Raw genomic sequence first — 23,371 nt, 5'->3', positions numbered from 1 at the left:
AAAAGAGGTGCCTTTCAATGTAAAAGGAAAGGCTGTTATTGTTGTAGATCTATAATTAATTCCACTGATAAATTTCAGTCCTCCAGTTATCCCAGTGGGGAATTTAAGATTAGATGTAGGATGACGTGTACGACTAGTTTTGTCATCTATTTGATTCAATGTAAATGTGGGAAACAATACGTAGGTAGGACATCTCAACCTTTACACAAGAGGATTAATTCCCATAGATTTAATATTCGTAGGGGGTATATGAAACATGGTTTGTCTCGTCATTGCACAGTTAACCATCACGGTTCTGTGTCTCTTACGGTACTTCCCATAGATCATGTATCTGAACACACCCTAAATAGAATAAATAATTTGAAAAGAAAGGAAACATATTGGATTTATAAATTAAACACACTGCAACCGATGGGTTTAAATGATATTAGTGATCTTTTTTAGATATAATTTGATATATTTTGGGGAATTAAAGAATTTGCGAGGTTTTATATAAAAGTCTTTTGAGTGATATAGTAATTTATTAGTGGGGATTTTATGGGATATTGATTCTGAGACATTTCTGTATTTGGTGTGGTATAGTGGTTTAATGCATGTGAATTATACTTTTGAGCCTGCCTAATTGGCTGGTTCGAATTCAGAAGCTTCTGCATTTTATATATTTTAATTTTTTATATAATTTTTGGTACATTATATTGTGATGATTTTGATGTGAATGCTAATTGGATTTTAGAGCATAACAACATGTTTTAAGCAGTGTTTTATATATATATATATATATATATATATATATAAAAGTAAAAAAAATAGGCAGCACTCAAATTAAATGTGAAAAAAAAGTGGATACTTTACTGATCCTCAAGTGACAACGTTTCAACGCTTTTCAAGGCTTGATAAAGACGGGTCACCGTTGAAACGTTGCCACTTGAGGATCAGTAAAGTATCCACTTTTTTTCACATTTAATTTGAGTGCTGCCTATTTTTTTTACTTTTGTTAATTTGGCTGTTTGGACACTGCTGTATAGGTTTTGCACCAACTATTTAATTTGGGTAGTGCTGCCCTTTTTTTGATTTATATATATATATATATATATATGTTTTTAAACGATATATGGGCGTTTTCACAGGAAATTATGTCAAAGGAAGGTGTATGGTAATGATTTGTGTTTGTATTTATATCTTAAATTTGTGATTATTCTTGATGCCCTGATGAAGTGGCTGGTTTAAGCCACGAAACGCGTAGGCTTATTGAAGAAGTTTTTTACTATATCTACCACAGAAGGTGTGTTTCTGGTCAGCGCGGTTTTGAAAGCCCGGCTCTTTTTACTCCTTTGGATTTCCTCATTACTAGCGGGATACCAGCGACGACCGGATAATCTTGAGTGATTCCCAGTTTGTTGTGACTCGCACAACTTTAGCAGGTGAGTCTAACAAATTGGGCGCACTACTGCGGTTTTAAATACACAATACACCCTATGTGCGCTTTCTATTTTTGTTTTTATGAAATGTCTATGCATACTGAACAGGACATCCATATAATATGACTGATAATGATGAGTGAACGTGCTCGGATAAGGCGTTGTACGAGCATGCTCGGGTGCTAACAGTGTGTCTTCAGCATGCTCAAATACTAAGTTTGAGTCCCCGCGTCTGCATGTCTTGTGGCTGTTTGACAGCTGCATCACATGCATGGATTGCCTAGTTGTCAGTTAGTTTGTAATCCATTTACCTGCGCGAAAAGAATGCAGCGATTTGGGCGCAGCGAAAATACGCTGCATCCAAAATGCTGCTACTTCATGATCATGGGCACATAGCCTAAAGGACTCATGCAGATGATCATCAAAACGCTGCATTGTGTTCGGACCAGTGTTATTCAATGGAGCTGTGCAAATGTCTGATTTTTTCTTTGGACCAAGTAATGCGAGGAAAAAAATAAAAATCGCTGCATGCGCGATTTGCCTCCGATAATTGGATCACACTTGGTCATTCAAGTCTATGGGTCCGTGGAAAAAATCGGAACCACATTCGGATGATATCTGAATGCTATCCGATTTTCACAGACTGACAGAATGGAGAAACTTTTTCTTTTTTTATTATTCTCCACATCTAAGAAAAACGGATCTCACTTTGGCCAAACTCTGATCAGAGTTTGATTAGCACAATCTGATTTTCTTTCTTGGAATGGAGAACATACGGTCGTGTGGCCCTAGTCTTATCAGGGTCCCGTTTCACATAGCGACGCACCAGCGATCCCGACAACGATACGACCTGGTAAGGATCGCTGGTGTGTCGCTACATGCTCACTAGTAAGCTGTCAAACAGGCAGATCTCTTAAACGATACGGCGATCCATATAACGACCTTGGCGCTGGCCAGCGGGACGGGGCCTTTAAGGGTCTGTTTTATCCTTGAGAAAGCACCACTATTAAATATGGGTAGCCCCTGGTACTTGAACTTCATGCATTAGAATATGGCTGAGCTACAATACCACGCACAACCAATATTCAAGACAGGTGATGTTTCCACTACCATACAACCTTTTATGCTTTTTTAATTTAATTAATGGGAATTACTAGGAGTTCTATAAACAGTCAACATAATACAGTAATGTATAATAATTATAATAATAATAATGTTAATATTTGTAATGGATCCAGGAAACAGTAATGGAAAGAAAGAGAATCTCTGCTGAATTTTCAAGTACATAAAAAGCTACTGCAAACAAGCTAATACATTGCTGATTTGTGAGAGACGGAAATAACACCATTATATCACTCGAGACATGTGACACCCTGACTGCTTCTATGGAAATCCTGCTGTTTTAATGTCTCATTGCAATGTAATAGTTAAATATGAAAAGATTTTGTAACTTTCAATTTTTTTCCTGTAAAAATACAGTACAATCGCATTTTTACAGGTACTGGAAATACATTTTTTGCAATTGATTTTCCAAATGCTAGGAATATATCTTTATTGTTCTGCCCTCTGATATAGGGAAGTCTGTTTTGTATTATGTGCTGGGTTAATTATAGCACCATCTAGTGGGGGCAATTTATAGCAGTGTTTTTGATAGCATTATATAGTCTGTGCCTTTAACAGAAGCAATGCACTATGGGATTGAAGCAGTGCTTTGTGGGAAGGAAGCAATGTATTCTGGGATGAAGAAGGGCCATTTTGCTTCTGTGTATATCATAGGATGCACGTGTTTACCTGTCCTCCATCTTAATTCTCCAACTTGAATTCGTTATTCGGTTAATGCATATCTGGTAAGCTTAATCTTTCTTACAATGCAGTGTGTGCAGAGAGTTTATTAGCTGCATAGTAGTCAGTGCTCAGTAGACATAATTGGACACTTGTGTTTTCTTTCTATGTAAATTGCATCACGCTAAATGCTGTATCTGTGTTAACTGTGTGATCATCTGCCCAATACTTTTGCATGTTATTTGTATTCCTTGTAGTTTTACCGCGCATGTTCTATACTCTTCACAAGTAAACAAGTTAGACTACAGAGAACAGTCTGCTTATTTTGGAAGACAGAGCTGTGGTTTATACTGTATGCTGGATTGCACATCGTGTCAACGTGCTTGAAGGCAGAATATTTATTATTACCCAGGAGAGCATTACTAAACTGTAAACTCTGGCGCTGCACTCTACATCTGTATAAAATGTATGGACTGAAATGCAAAATTCTGATGGAGCCATTTGGCTAAGCCACCATGATAACTAACTTTAAAAAGAACCTGTCATCGGGGTTACACATATTAAACTAAAGGTGTGCCCATCATGGCGCTCTTATACTGCTTTAATACATACAGTCAGTGAAGAAATCTGCAGTTTGGTTTCCATGCATTGAAGAGGGACTGTGGGTAGGGTCTTCGGCTCTGTCATAGCCCCTCTGTAGCCTTTATCTTCTTGCTTATTTAAATGTTGTGTCTGCGCCGTTCTAGCTGCAGGTGGCACTTGCGCAAATTTGTCTTGTGGTGCACTTCAGTAAAATGGCAGCAACAGTGGCGTATGTGCAGATTGACCTCTGGTGGTCTTCAGTAAAATGCCGCCAGTGGCGTCGCATGTGCAGATTGAGATCCCAGCTTGTTATTGAGCCGTGATCTCAATATGCGCATGCACTGTCAGCGGCGTTATTTTCCTGAAGACTGTCAGGAGATCAATCTGCGCATGTGCCGTCACCGGCGTAATTTTCCTGAAGACTGTCAGGAGATCAATCTGTGCAGGCGCAGGCGTAATTTTTCTGAAGACTGTCAGCAGATCAATCTGCGCAAGCGCCGCCCACGGCTGGGATGGCACAGGCACAAAATTTAAATACAGACGAAGATAATGACACCAGAGTGAGCGGAGAGGCCATAGCAGAGCCAAAGACTCAACTTACAATACCGCCCCAATGCAAGAAGACCAAAACTTCTAATGATGATTTTAAAACAACCAGGCTGTGGATTTCTTCACTAAACATTCGTATTAAATCAGTATACCAGCACCATTATGGGCATACCTTTAGCTTAAAATGCCTAACACTGATTTCAGGTTTTATTTAAAGGGGTTTTCTGAGAATAGAAAAAAAAGAAGTACAAAACATTTCATTATAAATAACTTCCTAACTAACCATTAGAAAATGAAACTTATTTTGTCTAGAATGACCAGTCTTATTCTAAGGCCGGAGTCACACTGGCGAGGAATACGGGTGCGTGAGAGGCGCAAAAAGCACGCATTAGACACGGACCAATGATTCTCTATGGGGTCACTCGCACCAGGCGTATATTTCTCCTCCGTATCCTCCACTCCGTGCCACTCGCAGCATGCTGCGATTGTCAGCGTACTACGCCCGTAGCACGCCAATGCAAGTCTATGGGTGCGCAAAAAATACGGATTACACACTGAACACACGTGTGACCTGCGAGCAATACGCAGGTCTTTTGGCTGGTGAACAGGAAATGGGCCAATCCATCATCAGGAAGCGTAGACATGCAAATGAGCTCAAAAAGCGCTCCAGACATCCAGGAAGTCAGCCTCCACGGAGTACAGCAGCAGCATGGCGTCCACTTACATAAATGTGGAGATGCTAATTGTGCTGGTGCAGGAGCATCCAGAAATATGGGACCCACGCGACGCAAACTATGCGAACCGCACAAGAAAGGAGGCGTCATGGAGGCGCATCTGTCGCCAGATGTACCATGACTTCGGTGACAGACCACGTGATGAGCAGCAGAAAATTCGTAAGTGCAACCATAAAAATATAATTAACGTTAGCGCGCGCTATAAAATGACTCTACAATCAGCCCCCCCCCCCTTCCTGGGCATGTAATTTTAGCCTCATGAGGCCGTTACATTAGGATGTGACACGTGGCTTCACACAGCCATAATTAGGGGTTAGGCCACAAGCTCCTCATCCTCCTAGCCACTAAAATTAGTTTCAGGGGAGCTAATGAGACCCTGGGTATCGGCCCAATTACATATGCCACCATGGGTAGAACGCACACCCCATAAGGCCCCATGTCTAGACTACTGTTTGAAAATGTGACCTCTCAAATATGTGATTTTGACAATCTTTCCTGTCACATTGCAGTGGAAGATGTGATGAAACGGTGGAGAAGCATCCGGGACCAGTACCGCCGGGAACGCCAGCAGCGGTCCAGGAGTGGGGATGCTGGCCATGTAAAGCGGAAATATATATATTATGACCGGCTGAACTTCCTCGCCCCAATTCTGGCTCTGAGACCGTAAGTACATACCTCACACCACATGACACAAAAACATTACACAAATACTTTACAGGGACAAAAATATTGATGTATTTTTGCCTCTGTTCTATTTCATAACAGAACTCAATCCAACCTTACGGATCGAGGAACGGCCTCAGAGGCAGAGCCCATTATTGATCCTGTAGGGGATGAGGTGGCTGGCCCATCTTCTCCCCCTACAAAAAGGATGTCTGAAGAGGAGGCATCACAAGACCACACAATGGCTGCCCGACACAACACACCACCAGGACGGTCTGCAGCTGCAACCTCACCCATCCTGGAAGAGATGGGCAACTTGAGCAGCAGCCCAACTGCCCAGATCAGGCCCTCCCCACAGGCTGCTCTTGCATCACGGCGAATAAGAAGAAGGTGCCAGGTGGCCATTCAAGAGAGCCGGACCCATGTGGACACTGGGGTGCTGAATTACTTGTCCAGAGTCACTACAGATGATGGTGAGGAGGCCTATGCACGTAGCCTCACCCTTTATCTCCGTGCCCCTACCCGTGAGGTCAGGCTCCGTATTAGGGGGTGTATTCAGATCCTGCTTGATGCAAGCACCCCCCCAATACCCCATATGAGGTGTTTGAATTTCTGGAGAGGTGGCAGCTCTCACCAAGAAATTTAATGCGCATGAGACCATCCACACAGATGCTTGCTCAAGCAGGGTCTGAACAGCCCCTAATACGTGGAGGCTGGTCCCAACCTGGTTGGGGACGATCTGGCTATCTTGGTGGGTATGAGCCACGGGCCTACCAGAGCCAACAAGAAGCCCCTCACCATCATTATTATTACTCTGGGCAGTATCACCAACAGGCCCAGGAGGCTGGACAACAACAGCATCATGGGCAACAGTATGGCCCCACACAGGGCGATGTTGGCCACAATGTCCAGCAGCACCCACAGGCTGTTCCTCCCCGTTCCCCTTCCCCTACATATGAGGATTTATGACTCAAAAATTTGGAGATGTCCAGTGACATGTAACTGGTGCTTCTAATCTAGACAAAAAAACAGGTGTTCTCCTTCACCAACATTTAGAACATAATTTAACACTCACATTTTTAAACAATGTTTTCCAAACATATGAAACAATCCATCATAACAGGCAACGCTACCTCACGCCTTTCACACAGATATTACATGTGTGTATAAAAGAGAATATTTAAATGCGCTATGCTGTTTTACCTGAAAAGATGAAAATACACTAATCACTTGCTAATGCATAGGAAAGGCGTGCTTGCCTTTAGTTAAGTAGTCAACTTTGTTATTAGCATTCTCTAGTAAACCAATTTGAGGCGACCAGCATTCACAATATCACGCTCTCTCAATGTCTTAACAAGTGATTTTTGTATTTTCATCCTTTCCAGTATAGCATGCTTAAATATTGTCTGTTCTACAGACAGGTAATATCTGTGTGAAAGATGTGAGGTAGCCTTGCCTGTCATGGTGGAATCTTTCTATGATTGGAAAACATTATGAGGAAATGTGAGTGTTATCTTATTCACTTTATTTAGGTGATGGAGCTCACCCTTTGTTGCCTAATCAAGGTTAATGTAGGCATGCAGCAATGTTGTAATTGCATAATGTTTGGTGCATTTTTTTTCCGTAATGTTAATGTTACACCAAGTTAAAGAAGGCCCAAAAGGTCATTTTGGCCATTGCCAAATTTGTGTTCTGGCAAAATTATGTTTGCCTTTAAGCAAAACAAACAAAAAAAAGGCAAAACTAAAAATTTGTCTACTCTAGTTAACGTCTCTGTGTGATTTCTCACTATCCATCACAACATACTTACAGACACCAACCAATGCAAAGAACCACTCATAGAATCATAAAAAGGCTTGAGTAATATATATTTAGACACACTTTGAAAAAAAGAAATTATAACATAGACACAGCATTCTCTTGCCAAGACGTTGCCCCCTCAGGTGAGATAAAGTAATTCGTGAATATATCACGCACTTTGAGGCCAGAGAGCGGTCTACGTTGAGGGATGATAGGTGGTCTCACCCTGCGCACATTGTCCGGCCTACGCACAACACCATCAGAGGAGGAACAATCATGGATCCTGGTGAAGTTATGCAGAACAACACAGGTTTTCACAACTTCATTCACATTTTGCTCACTCAACTGAATGGCAGACTGGAGTACCCGCCATTTGGCACAAAGAATCCCAAAGAAACACTCCACCAGTCGCCTAGCACGTGATAGGCGCAAGTTAAAAATTCTGCGCCTGTGGTCAAGGTTGCGCCGGGGATATGGCCTCATGACATTACGTGATAACTGAAAGGCCTCATCTGCCACAAGGACATAAGGGACTGATTGTTCGGGGGAGCCTGGTAGCTGGCGTGGTGGTGGTAGATCCAACTGGTTGGTGCGTAGCCGCCGACCCATTATGGAAGTATTGAAGACTCTAGAGTCTCCCGTCCTTCCATAGGCCCCAATGTCAACAATTATAAACTTGTATTGAGGGTCTACCAGAGCCAACAATACAACAGAAAAGTATTGCTTATAATTGAAGAATTGGGACCCTGAGTTCGGCGGCTTACGCACCCTGATATGTTTGCCATCCAGGGCCCCAATACAATTTGGAAACTGGCAGTCCTCCTCAAAGTCCCTTGAAATCCTTAACCAGTCTTCCATCCTGGGCTCGGGTAGGACCACCTGATGGAGTCTTGTCCAGATTTCTGCACATGTAGACCTCACTATGCCTGAAATGGTGGACTTTCCAATGAGAAACTCATGGTGGAGGGCGGCATAAGACAGGCCAGTGGACAGGAAACTGTAGAACAACAGAAATAATACAGGTTAGAATGGCTAAAGTAAAAAAAAATCAGTTACATGCCGACCAAACTTGGTAGGAAATGAGAGATAACAACACACACATATGTGGTGGCACAATGACTAAGTGATATGCAGGACATATTAGATGTAACATTCTGCTGTGTCAGGTGAAACATATTTTGAGTAAGATGAGGGTATTAAACATTGTCCAAAAAGGCCAAAAAACATAAATTAACACACACATTATGAACATAGAGAATGTGGTTGTGGAGTACATACCGTATTGTGAGTAGAAGTCGCTCCTCTGCAGATATGGCTTTGCGCATCCTAGTGTCCTGAAAGGTGATCCCAGGGCGCACTGTCTCCAAGAGGCGATCAAATGTGGAAATGCTCATTCGACAGTACTGTTAACATTTGTCCGGATGCTCCCGCAGAGACGAATAGAGGCGGTGAAAATGCCCTCTTGTGAGTCGTTGCCTCAAAAGTGGATGTACCCACATGCGTCTCCTCCTCCGTGGATCCACTATCACAGGATATGGTTGCCCAAAGCGCCGTGACAAAAGCCAGGTAAAGAGAACCTGCTCGGTTGTATTGAATCTCACACCCTCTGCCATGCTGCACAAAGAACACCAACACACCTCGTGAAAGCAAGGTGAGAAATGTACAGAATGTAGGCAGCCACCTGTTTCTGAGTGTCTAAATAGGGTGCAGGCTAATGATTTAAATTGTTTGCAGGCCTCAAAACCGTTAAATGTCCATTTTGCAAGGCCGCGAGAAAATCTCGCCATATGGATTGCATACGGATTACATAAGGAGACACACATGCGCAAAATACGCGACCTCACCTTGCTTACGGATGACCTACGGACCACTATTTAGTGGTCATTGATCCGTATTACGCATGTAAAATACTGACCGTATTTTGCGCAGGTTAGTGTGACTCCAGCCTAAGACAGCTTTCTGTCAATGTGTTAATATCTTGCAATGCCCCTCCATGGCTCTCTCACCTCTGTACCAGTCCGCCAATGTTTTTTTATTCATTGTATTTTTATATGTGTATTTTGTATGTAAACCTCTTTCACATTTACAGCACCAAGGATCCAGTGGTTCTCAAAATAAAAAAAAATTACCATTAATAATAATAACAATAATACAGGTGTCTGTCAATAATTGCAGAAGGAAGTTCCACCAGATCTCTTCATGTGTGGGAAGGTCCACTACTGGAGATAACAGAGTGGCTGAGGTAAGAAAAGGCTGCTCACACTGCTATCCACCTTCAGTAAGAAACAACTGCTCACATGGCTGTCCAACTTGTGCAGGTTGCTGAGATAAAAAAAATAGTCTACTCACACTGCTGTTCACCATTTCTTTCTGATCTAATACTGTAGATATCAGGATGGCTGCAGTAAAAAGAGGCCACTCACATTGCTGTCCACCCTGTCTTTCTGAGCTAATACTGGAGATACCAGAGGTGCAGAAATAAGAAGAATCTGCTCACACTGCTGTCCAACATGTCCAGGGTTACAGAGGTAAGAACATCCTGCTCACACTGCTGTCCGCACTGTCTTTCTGATCTAATACTGGAGATACCAGAGGTGCAGAAATAAGAAGAAAGTGCTCACACTGCTGTCCATGTCCAGGGTTACTGAGGTAAAAACATGCTGCTTACAGTGCTGTCCAAACTGTGTTTATGAGGTAATACTGGAGATACCAGAGGTGCAGAAATAATAAGAATCTGCTCACACTGCTGTCCAACATGTCCAGGGTTACTGAGGTAACAACATACTGCTCACACTGCTGTCCAACATGTCCAGGGCTACTGAGGTAAGAACATGCTGCTCACACTGCTGTCCACACTGTCTTTCTTATCTAATACTGGAGATACCAGAGGTTCAGGAATAAGAAGAATCTGCTCACACTGCTGTCCAACATGTCCAGGGGTACTGAGGTAAGAACATGCTGCTTACAGTGCTGTCCAAACTGTGTTTCTGAGGTAATACTGGAGATACCAGAGGTGCAGAAATAATAAGAATCTGCTCACACTGCTGTCCAACATGTCCAGGGTTACTGAGGTAACAACATGCTGCTCACACTGCTGTCCAACATGTCCAGGGTTACTGAGGTAACAACATGCTGCTCACACTGCTGTCCAACATGTCCAGGGTTACTGAGGTAACAACATGCTGCTCACACTGCTGTCCAACATGTCCAGGGCTACTGAGGTAAGAACATGCTGCTCACACTGCTGTCCACACTGTCTTTCTTATCTAATACTGGAGATACCAGAGGTTCAGGAATAAGAAGAATCTGCTCACACTGCTGTCCAACATGTCCAGGGGTACTGAGGTAAGAACATGTTGCTCACACTGCTGTCCACACTGTCTTTCGGATCTAATACTGGAGATACCAGAGGTGCAGAAATAATAAGAATCTGCTCACACTGCTGTCCAACATGTCCAGGGTTACTGAGGTAACAACATGCTGCTCACACTGCTGTCCAACATGTCCAGGGTTACTGAGGTAAGAACATGCTGCTCACACTGCTGTCCACACTGTCTTTCTTATCTAATACTGGAGATACCAGAGGTTCAGGAATAAGAAGAATCTGCTCACACTGCTGTCCAACATGTCCAGGGGTACTGAGGTAAGAACATGTTGCTCACCCTGCTGTCCACACTGTCTTTCGGATCTAATACTGGAGATACCAGAGGTGCAGAAATAAGAAGAATCTGCTATCACTGCTGTCCAACATGTCTAGGGGTGCTGAAGTAAGAACATCCTGCTCATACTGCTGTTCTTCCTGTTTTTCTGATCTAACACTGGAGATACAAAGTGTGCTGAGGTATCTGTGAAGTGTCTGAATAAATTTGGACCAGAATGCAAATTGGTAAGTATATATTGTTGTACGACTGGTATTTTTGTATGGCTAGTGGTGACCTTTGTTGTTTCTGCCAAAAGGAGGAGCTACAGTGCCAAAACTTCAACTTGCAGAACACCCAAGTTTACATTTTGGGTGAATTTCATCTTAATGCTAACATTTCGTTTTTTCAAATGAAATGAAAAAATGTCTAATTTTCAACTTCTGATATGTGTTGGATGTTCTGCTGAGAATAAAATATACCTATAAAAGATTTCCTCCAAACCATTGCATTCTTGTATTCTTTACAATTTATACAGCGTCCTAGCGTTTTTGGAATTGGGGCTGTATAAACTCTATACCATCCTACAATTGAGAATTCAATTTTCATCATAGTGTTGGGTTTTACTTACTTTGTCTGGATGTGGAAGCTGTTCGTTGTTCCTGTATGCTCAAAATCATGTATAGCAGCCGCAAAAATAATAGCCAGGATCTCAATCTCATTCAGGCAATGCTAGGTAAGGAAGAAAAAGTAATTTACTTATCATCCACTAGAGGGAGAAAGAGAACAGCTGCAATTAAAGTAATAAAAAAGAAAACATCATATCTATCACTTACAATATCTTCACAGTTTTTGTAAAAGGCAGAATTGTTAAAACCTTGAAATAGACAGAGAATAAAACCTTTCTCCGAAGACATTTTATTCCTCCGCATTATGGCGCTCTTCAAGCACCGGAGCTGCGGAGTCTTAATATGGAGTTTAAATATTTACATATTCAATATTAGCTCTTCCTTCAGCATTATAAAAACTACAAGATTTTCATTAGCTCTCTATTCCGAAGTTATTATCACTGTTACCACAATCTGCACGACAAAGGAAGGATTTGTCATTCTAGTTCTTGGAGACTCAGCTGATGCTGACATAGGAGATATCTCATGTTGGAGCCCGTGCGTGCTAGACTTGGAAAAAGGAGATTTTACTAGGGATTGACAGCTCAAGTCTCATGTGCTTTTAGCAATATCTGGAAAATATTTATATAAATTAAGTGTATACCTTTAAAAAGTACAGTACAAATCTTGGTCCTGTGTGCAAAAGCAATGAGCCACTTGGGACTGACAAAGCTGGTTAAATAAACCTTTTTAAACACTTTAATCCTGGTGAATTCTAAAAAAAAAGGGCATAAGGATTACAGCACAAATACTACAGCAGCACATTGTTATTACAGAGAATACCAGCTTCAACAGAGAGGGACAAGTAAATATTGTTCATTCTGTTGTCACTTTATATCTGTCGCCTTGTTTGAGCAAGTCTGTTCCTTGGAAAGCTGGGTGACTGTCAATGATATCTTTAATAACTGTGTGACTAAATGTTAAAAAAATCCCCATCAAGAAATCATGGGTTCTTTATCTTTAGTAATACAGAGCAGATGATAGAAAACTCATCTGTGACAGATGGGAGGCCATACTGGTTGTCATTCAACTTTCCTCCAAACAGAAAAAAAAAAAAGGTAAAAGTGACCGGATTTCCGTTGATTTTTTTTTCTTGTTTTAGGCAATCATTTCTAAGTGATCTGGATTGGCATATTGTTGAATTCATACAATTTTTGATGTCTAGGTTGGTGTAGTCCTGTACCAAGGGTGTGCGTACTTGCAACAGATTTTTCTCATACTAAAAAAGGAAATGTGTTCATTCAGCTATCTCTCAAATGCTTAGATCCATGGGAAGTGCTCGGATGAAAAATCTCGGCAGGGAAGGAATGGATGGGACTTGGAAAGTTAGGGTACGTTCCCATGGTCAGTAATCATCAGCGCTTTGGATGCAGCACGTGTCTGCTTCGTCCAAAGCGCTGCCGGCTCTGGAGCGCAGGTGATTCCGCATGTATTCATTAAACAGTGCGGAATCACTGCGTCCAATACATATGCGTCTCCGCAGGATAAATTGACATGCTGCGGACTGGAAAGACGCGCCGCATGTCCGTCTCCGCGGGCGTCTGTGGACACATAGTGGGCATGCAATTTATTGAAATCCCATCCACTATGTTGGAACATCTCGCCGCTGCGGGTTGGACGCTGCCAATATACGCAGCGTCCAACCCGTAGCGTTTACTGACAGTGGGAACATACCCTCAGTGAAAATCCAGCACTTGATTTCCAGTCCAGTGTGAATTAAAGACAAAAACTTTTGTTGCAACATCCAAATTAAAATCGTAGTAACATTGAAAAACAGAACATCCTGGAGATGGCAGCAAAAATCTATGTATAGGTTTTTGCTACAGTCTCTAAGATGTTCTATTTTTTAAAGTTTCTACGATTTTAATTTGGATGTTTAAAAAAAAATGCTTTTTATTCACAGTGGAAATCTAGTACTGGATTTTCACTAACTTTCCAACTGTAAAAAAACAGAATGTTGTCGTGAAAATGCTGCACAAAATATGCGCTTTTTTTTTTTACACGTTTTTGTCATTCATTTGCATGGGTGAAAATAGCTGTAAAAAGGCTAAAAGAATTGACGTGCTGTATATGTGAAAAAAAACAGGTTTAACGGATCAAATCTGCAAGGAACAAATAAGCAGCATGTGCAGGAGATTTCACAAATCTCATTCACTTTGCCGCTACTGTAAAAAGCTGCGTTTTTCCTTGGCAAAAACGCATTGTGTGACCAAGCACTTATAGGCCAGTATTTACAGCTATAACGTGGATGAAACAATTTGCCCCTTTAAGGGTGTGTACACATGGGGCGCATTTGCAGAGGAAAATCTGCTCTGTTAGGCTAGTTTCACATTAGCGTTTACGGCCGCAGCGTCGGGCTGCACAGGGCCGCCGCTAAGCCCTGCCCCCTGCCGCGCCTCTGCCGGTAGCTCCGCCTACGGATGCATGACGCTGCAGGTGTCCTGCGTCCCCTATCTGTAGCACTGGGGACGCAGGCCGTGCGCAGTATGCGTTTGGCGGCGCATGTGTCCTTTTGACGCTGCGCCGACCAGCGCCAAACGCAACAGGTTGCAATTTGGTGTGCTCGGCGCAGCGTCAAAAGGACGCATGCGCCACCAAACGCATACTGCGCACGGCCTGCGTCCCCAGTGCTAAAGATAGGGGACGCAGGGCGCATGCAGCGTCTTGCGTCCATAGGCGGAGCTACCGACGGAGGCGCGGCTTAGCGGCGGCCGTGCGCAGCCCGACGCTGCGGCTGTAAACTCTAATGTGAAACTAGCCTTATGGTAGCAGCATTTCGAATGAGATTTTAGAAACTCACATAGTTCTAAAAAAAATGTGCCAACTTGTACCATTTAACATAGTCCAGCAGGGCACATCTAAAGAAGCCTATGGATACGTTTCAATTTACATCAGGAATGTGCACTGTAAACCAAGTCAGGCAAATTTATCAAAACTGCCAAAAAATGCTGAAGTCTACATTCACCCTGGGCCTCAATTGTCAAAACTGTGCCACTATTACCCAGAGCAGCCAGTCATAGTGGAGCTTTCATTTTACCACAGCTGCTTAAAAAATGAAAGCTGAGCTCTGATTGGTTGCTGTGGGCAATAAACATACCTCTGAGAAATGAGGCCTAGTGTAAACGCAGAAGGCAGCAGCTTCTAAAATATAATTATTTCCCTAAATTTTCATTAATGCTGATGCAGAATTAACCCTTTGTGATCGCCGTTATTCCATTACAGCTTTGTCATGAGCGAACCTTAAAAAAAAAATAAAAATAAAAAAATAATATGAAGTGATTTACCAGAGAAATTTGTTGGGGCTTTAATAATGTATGGCCGCCATCTTCATTACACGAAGCTCCATTTATAACAGTAAATGAGGGTACACAGCTGCTGGCACAGCAGAAATTAAACTATTTTTTATTCTGCCACTAATTAAGTAATAAAACAGTTGCTTTCTTCAACTGATGAAATTTCATGATCACTTAACGAAAGACTCTTAGATCTGCTGCAGAAAATTGGTATTCACTGGTGATTACGTGTTCAGGTTATTATGTCGCAGCATTATGCCATGATGGCTCTGACCTTGGTAATGGCAAAGAATGTGTCTGAGATTCCCCACCATACGGGAAAGAAATTCAGACAGCCGGCCTTCCCGAGCATTGCCTCACCTTGGCATAATTCATAGCAGTGATAGGAACCGAAAATCATCTGCTGCTCCGCAGATATCTAGAGGAATTAAACAGGTACAACTTAAAGCCATGTTCACACGGGTCAGTATGTGGTCAGTATTTTACCTCAGTATCTGTAAGCTAAAACCAGGAGAGGAACAATCAGAGGAAAAGTATAATAGAAACCCGTCACCACTCCTGTATTTATCACCATCTCCTAGTTTTGGCTTAAAAATACTGATGTGAAATACTGACCAAATACTGATTGTGTGAATGTGGCCAAAATGGCGGTAATATCCTTATTCAACTCCTTCCCTTATTACACAAATACACATCACCTGAATGTGTGAATGTGGCCTATATCTTATCAGCGACCAAAACTAGCATTTACCTAAAGCTGCAAATTTTTTTAGAATTTTTAACAAACATACTGGCAAGTACCACCAGCATTAATGTGGCACAAGAAGAAACCCATGCAAAAGTTAAGCAACTCCAATAAAAAAAAAATGAGCAGCTGTAAAATGCAAATATGCAAAAAATATATTGTATCGGCTTTTTCACCCGTTTTCTAACACAATCTGAGCTACAATTTTGGTGTGTTTAGACCGTGAGATTTTCCCAATTGACCCATTACGTGTTCTATCTGTATTTTTCTTGGGTTTTTCGGTCATCTTCCAGGGTACGCAGCATTTGGATTAGGGTCCGATTAAACTGTTCGCAGGCCCCGTTTCCTTGCGGGTGGTATGGTGTGGTCCGAGACTAGTCAATGCCGTACAGACGATGTAGCTCCACCATTACTTTTCCCAGGAAGCAGGCTCCCTGATCCGAGTGAATGCGTTGAGGGCAGCCATACACTTGAATAAAGTTCTTACAAATAGCGTAGGCTGCGTATTTCGCCGTTTGGTCTCTGGTGGGGGTTACCATGGCAAATTTGGTAAAATGGTCCACCATAACCAGGCAGTGCTCGTACCCCTGGTGGGATGGACTGATGGTCAGGTAGTCTATCATTAACAGCTCGAGGGGTGCCGTTGTTATTACTGTCTGTATAGGAGCTCTTTTCTCCGGTGGTTTAGTCAGTTCACATTGACAACATTTTCTGAAAATCTCTTCAGTTTGTAACTGGGGATGGTAGGCTATCCGCTGCAGCCACTGAAAAGTCTTTTGCGCCCCAAAGTGAGCCCCTTTTTCGTGGGCTCCCCGAGCAATTTCAGCCAACAGGGCCCCCGGTACTACCACCTGCCAGGCGGCCGTTGGCTCTGCGTGTACTTCCACTTTTCGATACAACAGTCCGTTTTTGAGCGCCAATCTCTCCCACTGGCATAGCATTAGTAACGTGTCCTTCTTTGAGCATCACTGGGCAACTGTTTCGCGGCCACCCATTGACGCAGGGAGCCGATTTCCTCATCTTCCTGTTGTAAGCGTATCCATTCGTCTCGGGACTGTTCCAGGATGCCCCTTGTGGGCCCCACACAGGACTGTTCTTTTGCAAATGCCAGTGTCTCGGTAGGGCCTGAGGAAAATGTTGTTTCTTCCCCTTCCAGGTCTTCGTCCCGCCTCCGCCCCAGGGTCATGTGTCGGATTCGGGACAGGGCGTCGGCGTGGACGTTCTCTGCCCCTGATCTTATACTTAAACTTGGCCATCCTGGCTACCCATCGTTGTTCCAGGGCCCCCAACTTGGCATTTTCGAGGTGGGCTAGTCGAATTTGTTGTCCATTCGCACCAACACCTTGGAACCCGCTAGGTACTCCTCGAATCGCTCCGTCATGGCCCACACCAACGGGAGGAGTACGAGCTTAAAGGAGCTTTAGTTGTCCGGATTTCGCTTTGAGTCGTGAAGAGACCAACTGCCATAGGCGATCACCTTCTGTCGACCGTCCTGCATCTGGGACAACACAGCCCCCAGCCCGTGCCAACTCCTGTCGGTGTGCAGAATAAACGATTGTGAGAAATCCGTGTAAGCCAACACCGGGGCCTCCGAGAGTGCGTCTTTGAGGTCTCGGAAAGTTTCTTCCTGCGATTCGCGCCACTGTATCTTCAAGCTGTTAGCACCAGACGGGGTCCTTTTCAACAGGTCCTGCAGGGGTTGGGCTCAGCGGGCGAAATTTTTCACGAAGCAACGGTAATATCCAGCCAGCCCCAGAAAGGCCCGCACATCCTTCACCATCTCGGGGGTAGGCCACTCCCGTATCACAGCGACCTTCTACAGAGGTGGTCTCATGACCACGGCGGAGACGACATGTCCTAGGTATTCAATCTGTGTGCGTAACAGATGGCATTTCTGGGGCTTCACCTTCAACCCGTATTTTTGTAGCCGGCCGAGTACCTGGCCCAGACGATACAGGTGGTCTTCAAACGTGGCGGCGTAGATGATAATGTCATCTAGGTAGACTAGGGTAGCTTCGAAGTTTAGGTCACCCAAACATCGCTCCATTATGCTCTGGAAGGTTCCGGGGGCATTGGCCAGTCCAAAAGGCATTCGATTAAATTCAAACAGCCCCATGGGAAAGATGAAGGCTGTTTTTGCTCGATCTTGTTCCGACATAGGTACCTGCCAGTATCCACTGGCCAAGTCAAGGGTAGAGAAATATCTCGCCTTCCCCAAGGCTGACAGGGATTCTTCTATACGAGGAAGCGGGTATGAGTCCTTGATGGTGCAGGCATTCAGCTTCCGATAGCCATGCAGAAATGCAGCATGCCGTCCTTTTTGCGTACCAGCACAATGGGGGCGGCCCAGGGGCTCTGACTCTCTCGGATGACCCCCTTCCGCAGCATCTGGCCCAATAGTGACTTTACCACCTGGTACAATTGCGGAGGAATCTGCCGATAGCGCTCTCTGATGGGGGCCGTCCCGTCAGTGGACATTCCGTGCGTAATGGCGGTGGTGCAGCTGAAGTTGTCTTCGTGGCGAGCGAATACCTCTTTGTAATGGCCCAGGAGGGCTTCCACTTGCTGTATTTGGGCTTGCCCTAGCCCGGAGAGTTCCGCTCGAATTTGCTCCAGGATCGCTCACCACTCCTGCTCAGGTAGGGCCCCCGGGGTCTGGATGGATTTAACAGTCACTGCCCAGGGGTCCCTCGGACTTACCCCCAGCTGCAGTGCTGGGGGTGGGACTACCTCCTCCAGGGGTTTTACCAGTTTGGCCATCTCGCTGCGGGGCTTTATGACGATGTCTTGGTCCTCCAGATTGACACAGCGCAAGAGGGCTGTCCCCTTCCTCACGGTAGCCAGGGCACGAGCCACCAGAAGCCCGTGGGACAAGTGCTCGGAGAACGATGGTTCCACCTGCACTTCCACTCCATCTAGAGGTACACAAGCTCTGACGAGCAGTGCGATTACCGTCTGTCCTGGCGGTAGCATGAGCAGGGTGGCCGCAGGCGCAATCACCTTCCCCAACACCTCCCCCTCCTGGCAGGCCTCTTGGACTCACACCCCCCGCACCAGCTGTTGGAAGACCTGCCTTGGGGGGGTTCGGGTGCTCCATTGTTTCAGAGTCTCTTGGGCTGGTTCACTGAGGAGAAGACTGCCGAATTCCTTTAGTACATTCATGACCAAGGTGACAGCGTGCCTGTCGCCTGCCTCCCCCCAAGTCAGGACCTCGCCTTGTCAGCCCAGTTCTTTGCCGCACAATGAGATCTGCATCCAAGCTACTCCGACGAATGGAATCGGTAGCTGGTTGGCGGCCAACAGCTTGATGACGGACCCCCACTGGGGCCTTGTGGCTTCGGGGAAGTGTTGCCGGACTTAGGTCTCTGGCAAAGTCGTATCTTGTGACTCCGTATCCACCAGGCAGTGCACCGCGTGGCCCTCAAACTCTGCCCAAATTAACGGACACTTTGCTACTAGATCTTCGGGACTTCCACCCAGGGCTGTGGAGTCGTGGAGTCGGAGCTCATTTTGGTGGAGTCGGAGTCGGTATAATATGGACCGACTCCGACTCCTAAAATATATAATAAATTGGGTACAGTAGTTCAATGCAGAATGTGCTGAATATTTTTTCATAGGAATTTGGGAATGTTATGAAATGTCCTATAAATGGCTGTTATATTCCTGATCTAAGGCTACATTCACACACAGCGTTTTTCCTGCGTTTTTTGATACGTTTTTCAGCTGCAAAAGCCGATCAGCTTTTTAAAAAACTGCATCACCTGAAAGGTTTTTAAGCTCATAGATTATGTTTTCAATAGCAAAAGCAGATTAGAAATCTGCTCTATCTATCCATTTATCCATACCTGTCTATCCATATCGAATCTGTACCAAAAAGAATGAAAACCGGGTAGTACACAGACTAACACTCCTTTTTTTTTTAGCACCAGTCAGGTACACCTCATAGCTGCCCAAAAGGACACCCAGGACAGGCATTGCTCGTCTTCAGTAACACATCAACATCAATTGATAGTTGGAATAAATAGACTGCATTCATCACCACCACAACTTCTTAAGGTGCAGGCTTTATTTTCAAATGTAGGGGTGTGCAGTATGAGGTTCTGTAGCAGCTGAGGTGTGCAGTATGAGGCTCTGTGGAACAGTATGAGGTTCTGCCTCCCCCAGGTTTGATCCTGGCTACGCCCATGGTGTGAATGTAGCCTGAGGATCTAGGCTTTGTCTTAGCTGAGATAAGTCATAGTGTTATATTTTATATATATGTACACATACACACAAAATATATATATATATATATATATATATATATATATATATATATTTATACATACACACACAGTACAGACCAAAAGTTTGGACACACCTCATTCAAAGAGTTTTCTTTATTTTCATTTCTATGAAAATTGTAGATTCACTCTGAAGTCATCAAAACTATGAATTAACACATGTGGAATTATATAATTAACAAAAAAGTGTGAAACAACTGAAAATACTGTATGTCTTATATTCTAGGTTCCTCAAAGTAGCCACCTTTTGCTTGATTAATGCTTTGCACACTCTTGGCATTCTCTTGATGAGCTTCAAGAGGTAGTCACCGGAAATGGTTTTCACTTCACAGGTGTGCCCTGTCCTGTTTAATAATTGGGATTTCTTGCCTTATAAATGGGGTTGGGACCATCAGTTGTGTTGTGCAGAAGTCTTATGGATACACAGCTGATAGTCCTACTGAATAGACTGTTAGCTGCTTTTTTCTTGCCATAATACAAATTCTTAGTAAAGAAAAATGAGTGGCCATCATTACTTTAAGAAATGAAGGTCAGTCAGTCCGAAAAATTGGGAAAACTTTGAAAGTGTCCCGAAGTGCAGTGGCAAAAAACCATCAAGCGCTACAAAGAAACTGGCTCACATGAGGACCGCCCCAGGAAAGGACCAAGAGTCACCTCTGCTGCGGAGGATAAGTTCATCCGAGTCACCAGCCTCAGAAATCGCAGGTTATCAGCAGCTCAGATTAGAGACCAGGTCAATGCACAAAGTTCTAGCAGCAGACACATCTCTACAACAACTGTTAAGAGGAGACTTTGTGCAGCAGGCCTTCATGGTATAATAGCTGCTAAAAAACCACTGCTAAGGACAGGCAACAAGTAGAAGAGACTTGTTTGGGCTAAAGAACACAAGGAATGGACATTAGACAAGTGGAAATCTGTGCTTTGGTCTGATGAGTCCAAATTTGAGATCTTTGGCTCCAACCACGGTGTCTTTGTGAGACGCAGAAAAGGTGAACGGATGGACTCTACATGCTTGTTTCCCACTGTGAAGCATGGAGGAGGAGGTGTGATGGTGTGGGGTGCTTTGCTGGTGACACTGTTGGGGATTTATTCAAAACTGAAGGCATACTGAACCAGCATGGCTACCACATCATCTTGCAGCGGCATGCTATTCCATCCGGTTTGCAATAGTTGGACCATCATTTATTTTTCAACAGGACAATGAACCCAAACACATCTCCAGGCTGTGTAAGGGCTATTTGACCAAGAAGGAGAGTGATGGGGTGCTACGCCAGATGACCTGGCCTCCACAGTCACCAGACCTGAACCCTATCGATATGGTTTGGGGTGAGCTAGACCGCAGAGTGAAGGCAAAAGGGCCAACAAGTGCTAAGCATCTCTGGGAACTCCTTCAAGACTGTTGGAAGACCATTTCCGGTGATTACCTCTTGAAGCTCATCAAGAGAATGCCAAGAGTGTGCAAAGCAGTAATCAAAGCAAAAAGTGGCTTCTTTGAAGAACCTAGATTATAAGACATATTTTCAGTTGTTTCACACTTTTTTGTTAATTATATAATTCCACATGTGTTAATTCATAGTTTTGATGCCTTCAGAATGAATCTACAATTTTCATAGTCATGAAATAAAAGAAAACTCTGAATGAGAAGGTGTGTCCAAACTTTTGGTCTGTACTGTATATATGTAATCAATATTACATAGTGTATTACATATTTACAATTTATTACAGTTTTTTGTGTTCTAAAGTTGTATTCCAATAAATATATATTCTGCTCTATCTAAATATCTTGATTATTGGATCATAAAAATGATTAAATGTCTGATGTTCAAATTGTACTACAATAAATTTTTCACTTAAATATAAGCGATATGTGTGGGAGTCGGAGTCGTTGAGTCGGATTCGGAGTCGGTGTAAGGGAAATTGAGGAGTCGGAGTCGCAGGTTTGGCTTACCGACTCCACAGCCCTCCACCACCCCATGTTGTGGGTTCTGGCTCCGAACGGCATCCCCCCAACTCAGAGCCCTTTTGTTTAATGGCTGGTGGGGAGGGTACCTCCCTCGCTGCCGGGCAAAGTGCCCCACTTCATCACAAACATAGCAGGCGAGGGATCGCGAAGGCCAGCCGGTCCGGGGGCCGCGGGGGTTCAGGGGTTCTGCGATCAGCCCCGGCCGGTTACTCAAGGCCTCGGCCCCCCTCTTCACCTCAGCCAATTCACCTCTGATGTTCTTCAGTTCTTGTCTCATCTCCTCCACCCCCTGTGGTTCACTAACGGCGTTCACGGAGGCCTCGGTGCTCCGGGTCTTCTCTACGGGGACTGTCACCCCCTGCTTCTGTTCTCATGAATGCGCCTAACTCCCTATCTCGGAGAAGGTCAAACGCGGGTTCACTCGTAGCTGCTCCCGCAGGGCCTGATTTGTCAGGGGGACCCGCAGCCCGGTCACCAAGATGTCGTCTAGGGTTATGTTTATGGGCCCCACGCCTACCCCGTCCTTTCAGTCAATGGCTGTATACAGTTCCTGCAAGACATTCATGTATTGCGTTATCGTCTCCCCCTCCCTTTGCATGCGACTAAACAGCCGGGACCTCAGTTCTCCTACGTTAGTAGGGTCCCCATGGGTTTCTTCCAGGATCTGTAAAACCCTAGTGAAAGTATTTTGCTGTCCAGGGGGGTCTTAACATCACTGAGTCCCGGGCTTCCCCAGCCAAAGCCATGAGAGCCACCTCGGCCTCCTAGTCAGGGGTTATCGGGTGCATCCTCAACAACCCCCGCATTCGCTCTGTCCAGCTCCACAACATTGTATTACTGCCTGTGACCCTCGTCAGGTTATTCAACATAGCCCCTAAAGATGTACTGGACCGGGGGCCACCCTCTTCCCCTTGGTCTGCAGCTTCCACGCTCGGAGACTGCATCCTGCCGACTACGCCAAATTTGGTACTCGCAGGTACGCAGGATACAGTGACGAGCTGGAGACAGAGAAAGGGTTAAACTTAACTTTTATATATGGATAAAGAGCAAAGCTAACAACGGTTTTCCACGCAGGGAAGCCAGACACAAATACACAGGTACACAATGCTAAACAGTACAGCGAGAGACGGTAACTATATGGCCACGATACGGCTGGCTACAGGTCCTTGGACTAAATATGAATGAAAAACGAAATGTCACTTATCGATCTCTGACGTCCTGCAGAGTTGTTGTCCGGGGGCTGTCTGGTCCGC

At 44.3% G+C, this 23,371-nt stretch overlaps 1 protein-coding gene across 4 annotated transcripts in view; it reads right to left on the bottom strand.

Moving 5' to 3' along the window:
• PDE1B (phosphodiesterase 1B) overlaps positions 1–23,371 on the bottom strand; it is a 491,911-nt gene that overhangs the window by 48,159 nt on the left and 420,381 nt on the right. For all 4 annotated transcript variants that reach the window (XM_073561416.1, XM_073561418.1, XM_073561419.1 and 1 more), the window contains one exon: positions 11,798–11,898. In XM_073561416.1, coding sequence (XP_073417517.1) covers positions 11,798–11,898 — 101 coding nt within the window. The remainder of the gene's footprint in view (positions 1–11,797; positions 11,899–23,371) is intronic.

The sequence above is a fragment of the Dendrobates tinctorius genome, unplaced genomic scaffold (assembly GCF_039654945.1).
Source record: "Dendrobates tinctorius isolate UK_male_01 unplaced genomic scaffold, ASM3965494v1 ptg000319l, whole genome shotgun sequence".
Taxonomy (NCBI): Eukaryota; Metazoa; Chordata; class Amphibia; order Anura; family Dendrobatidae; genus Dendrobates; species Dendrobates tinctorius.
The sequence above is the reverse complement of the archived record's forward strand: the minus strand, read 5'-3'. Positions and strand labels throughout refer to the sequence as shown.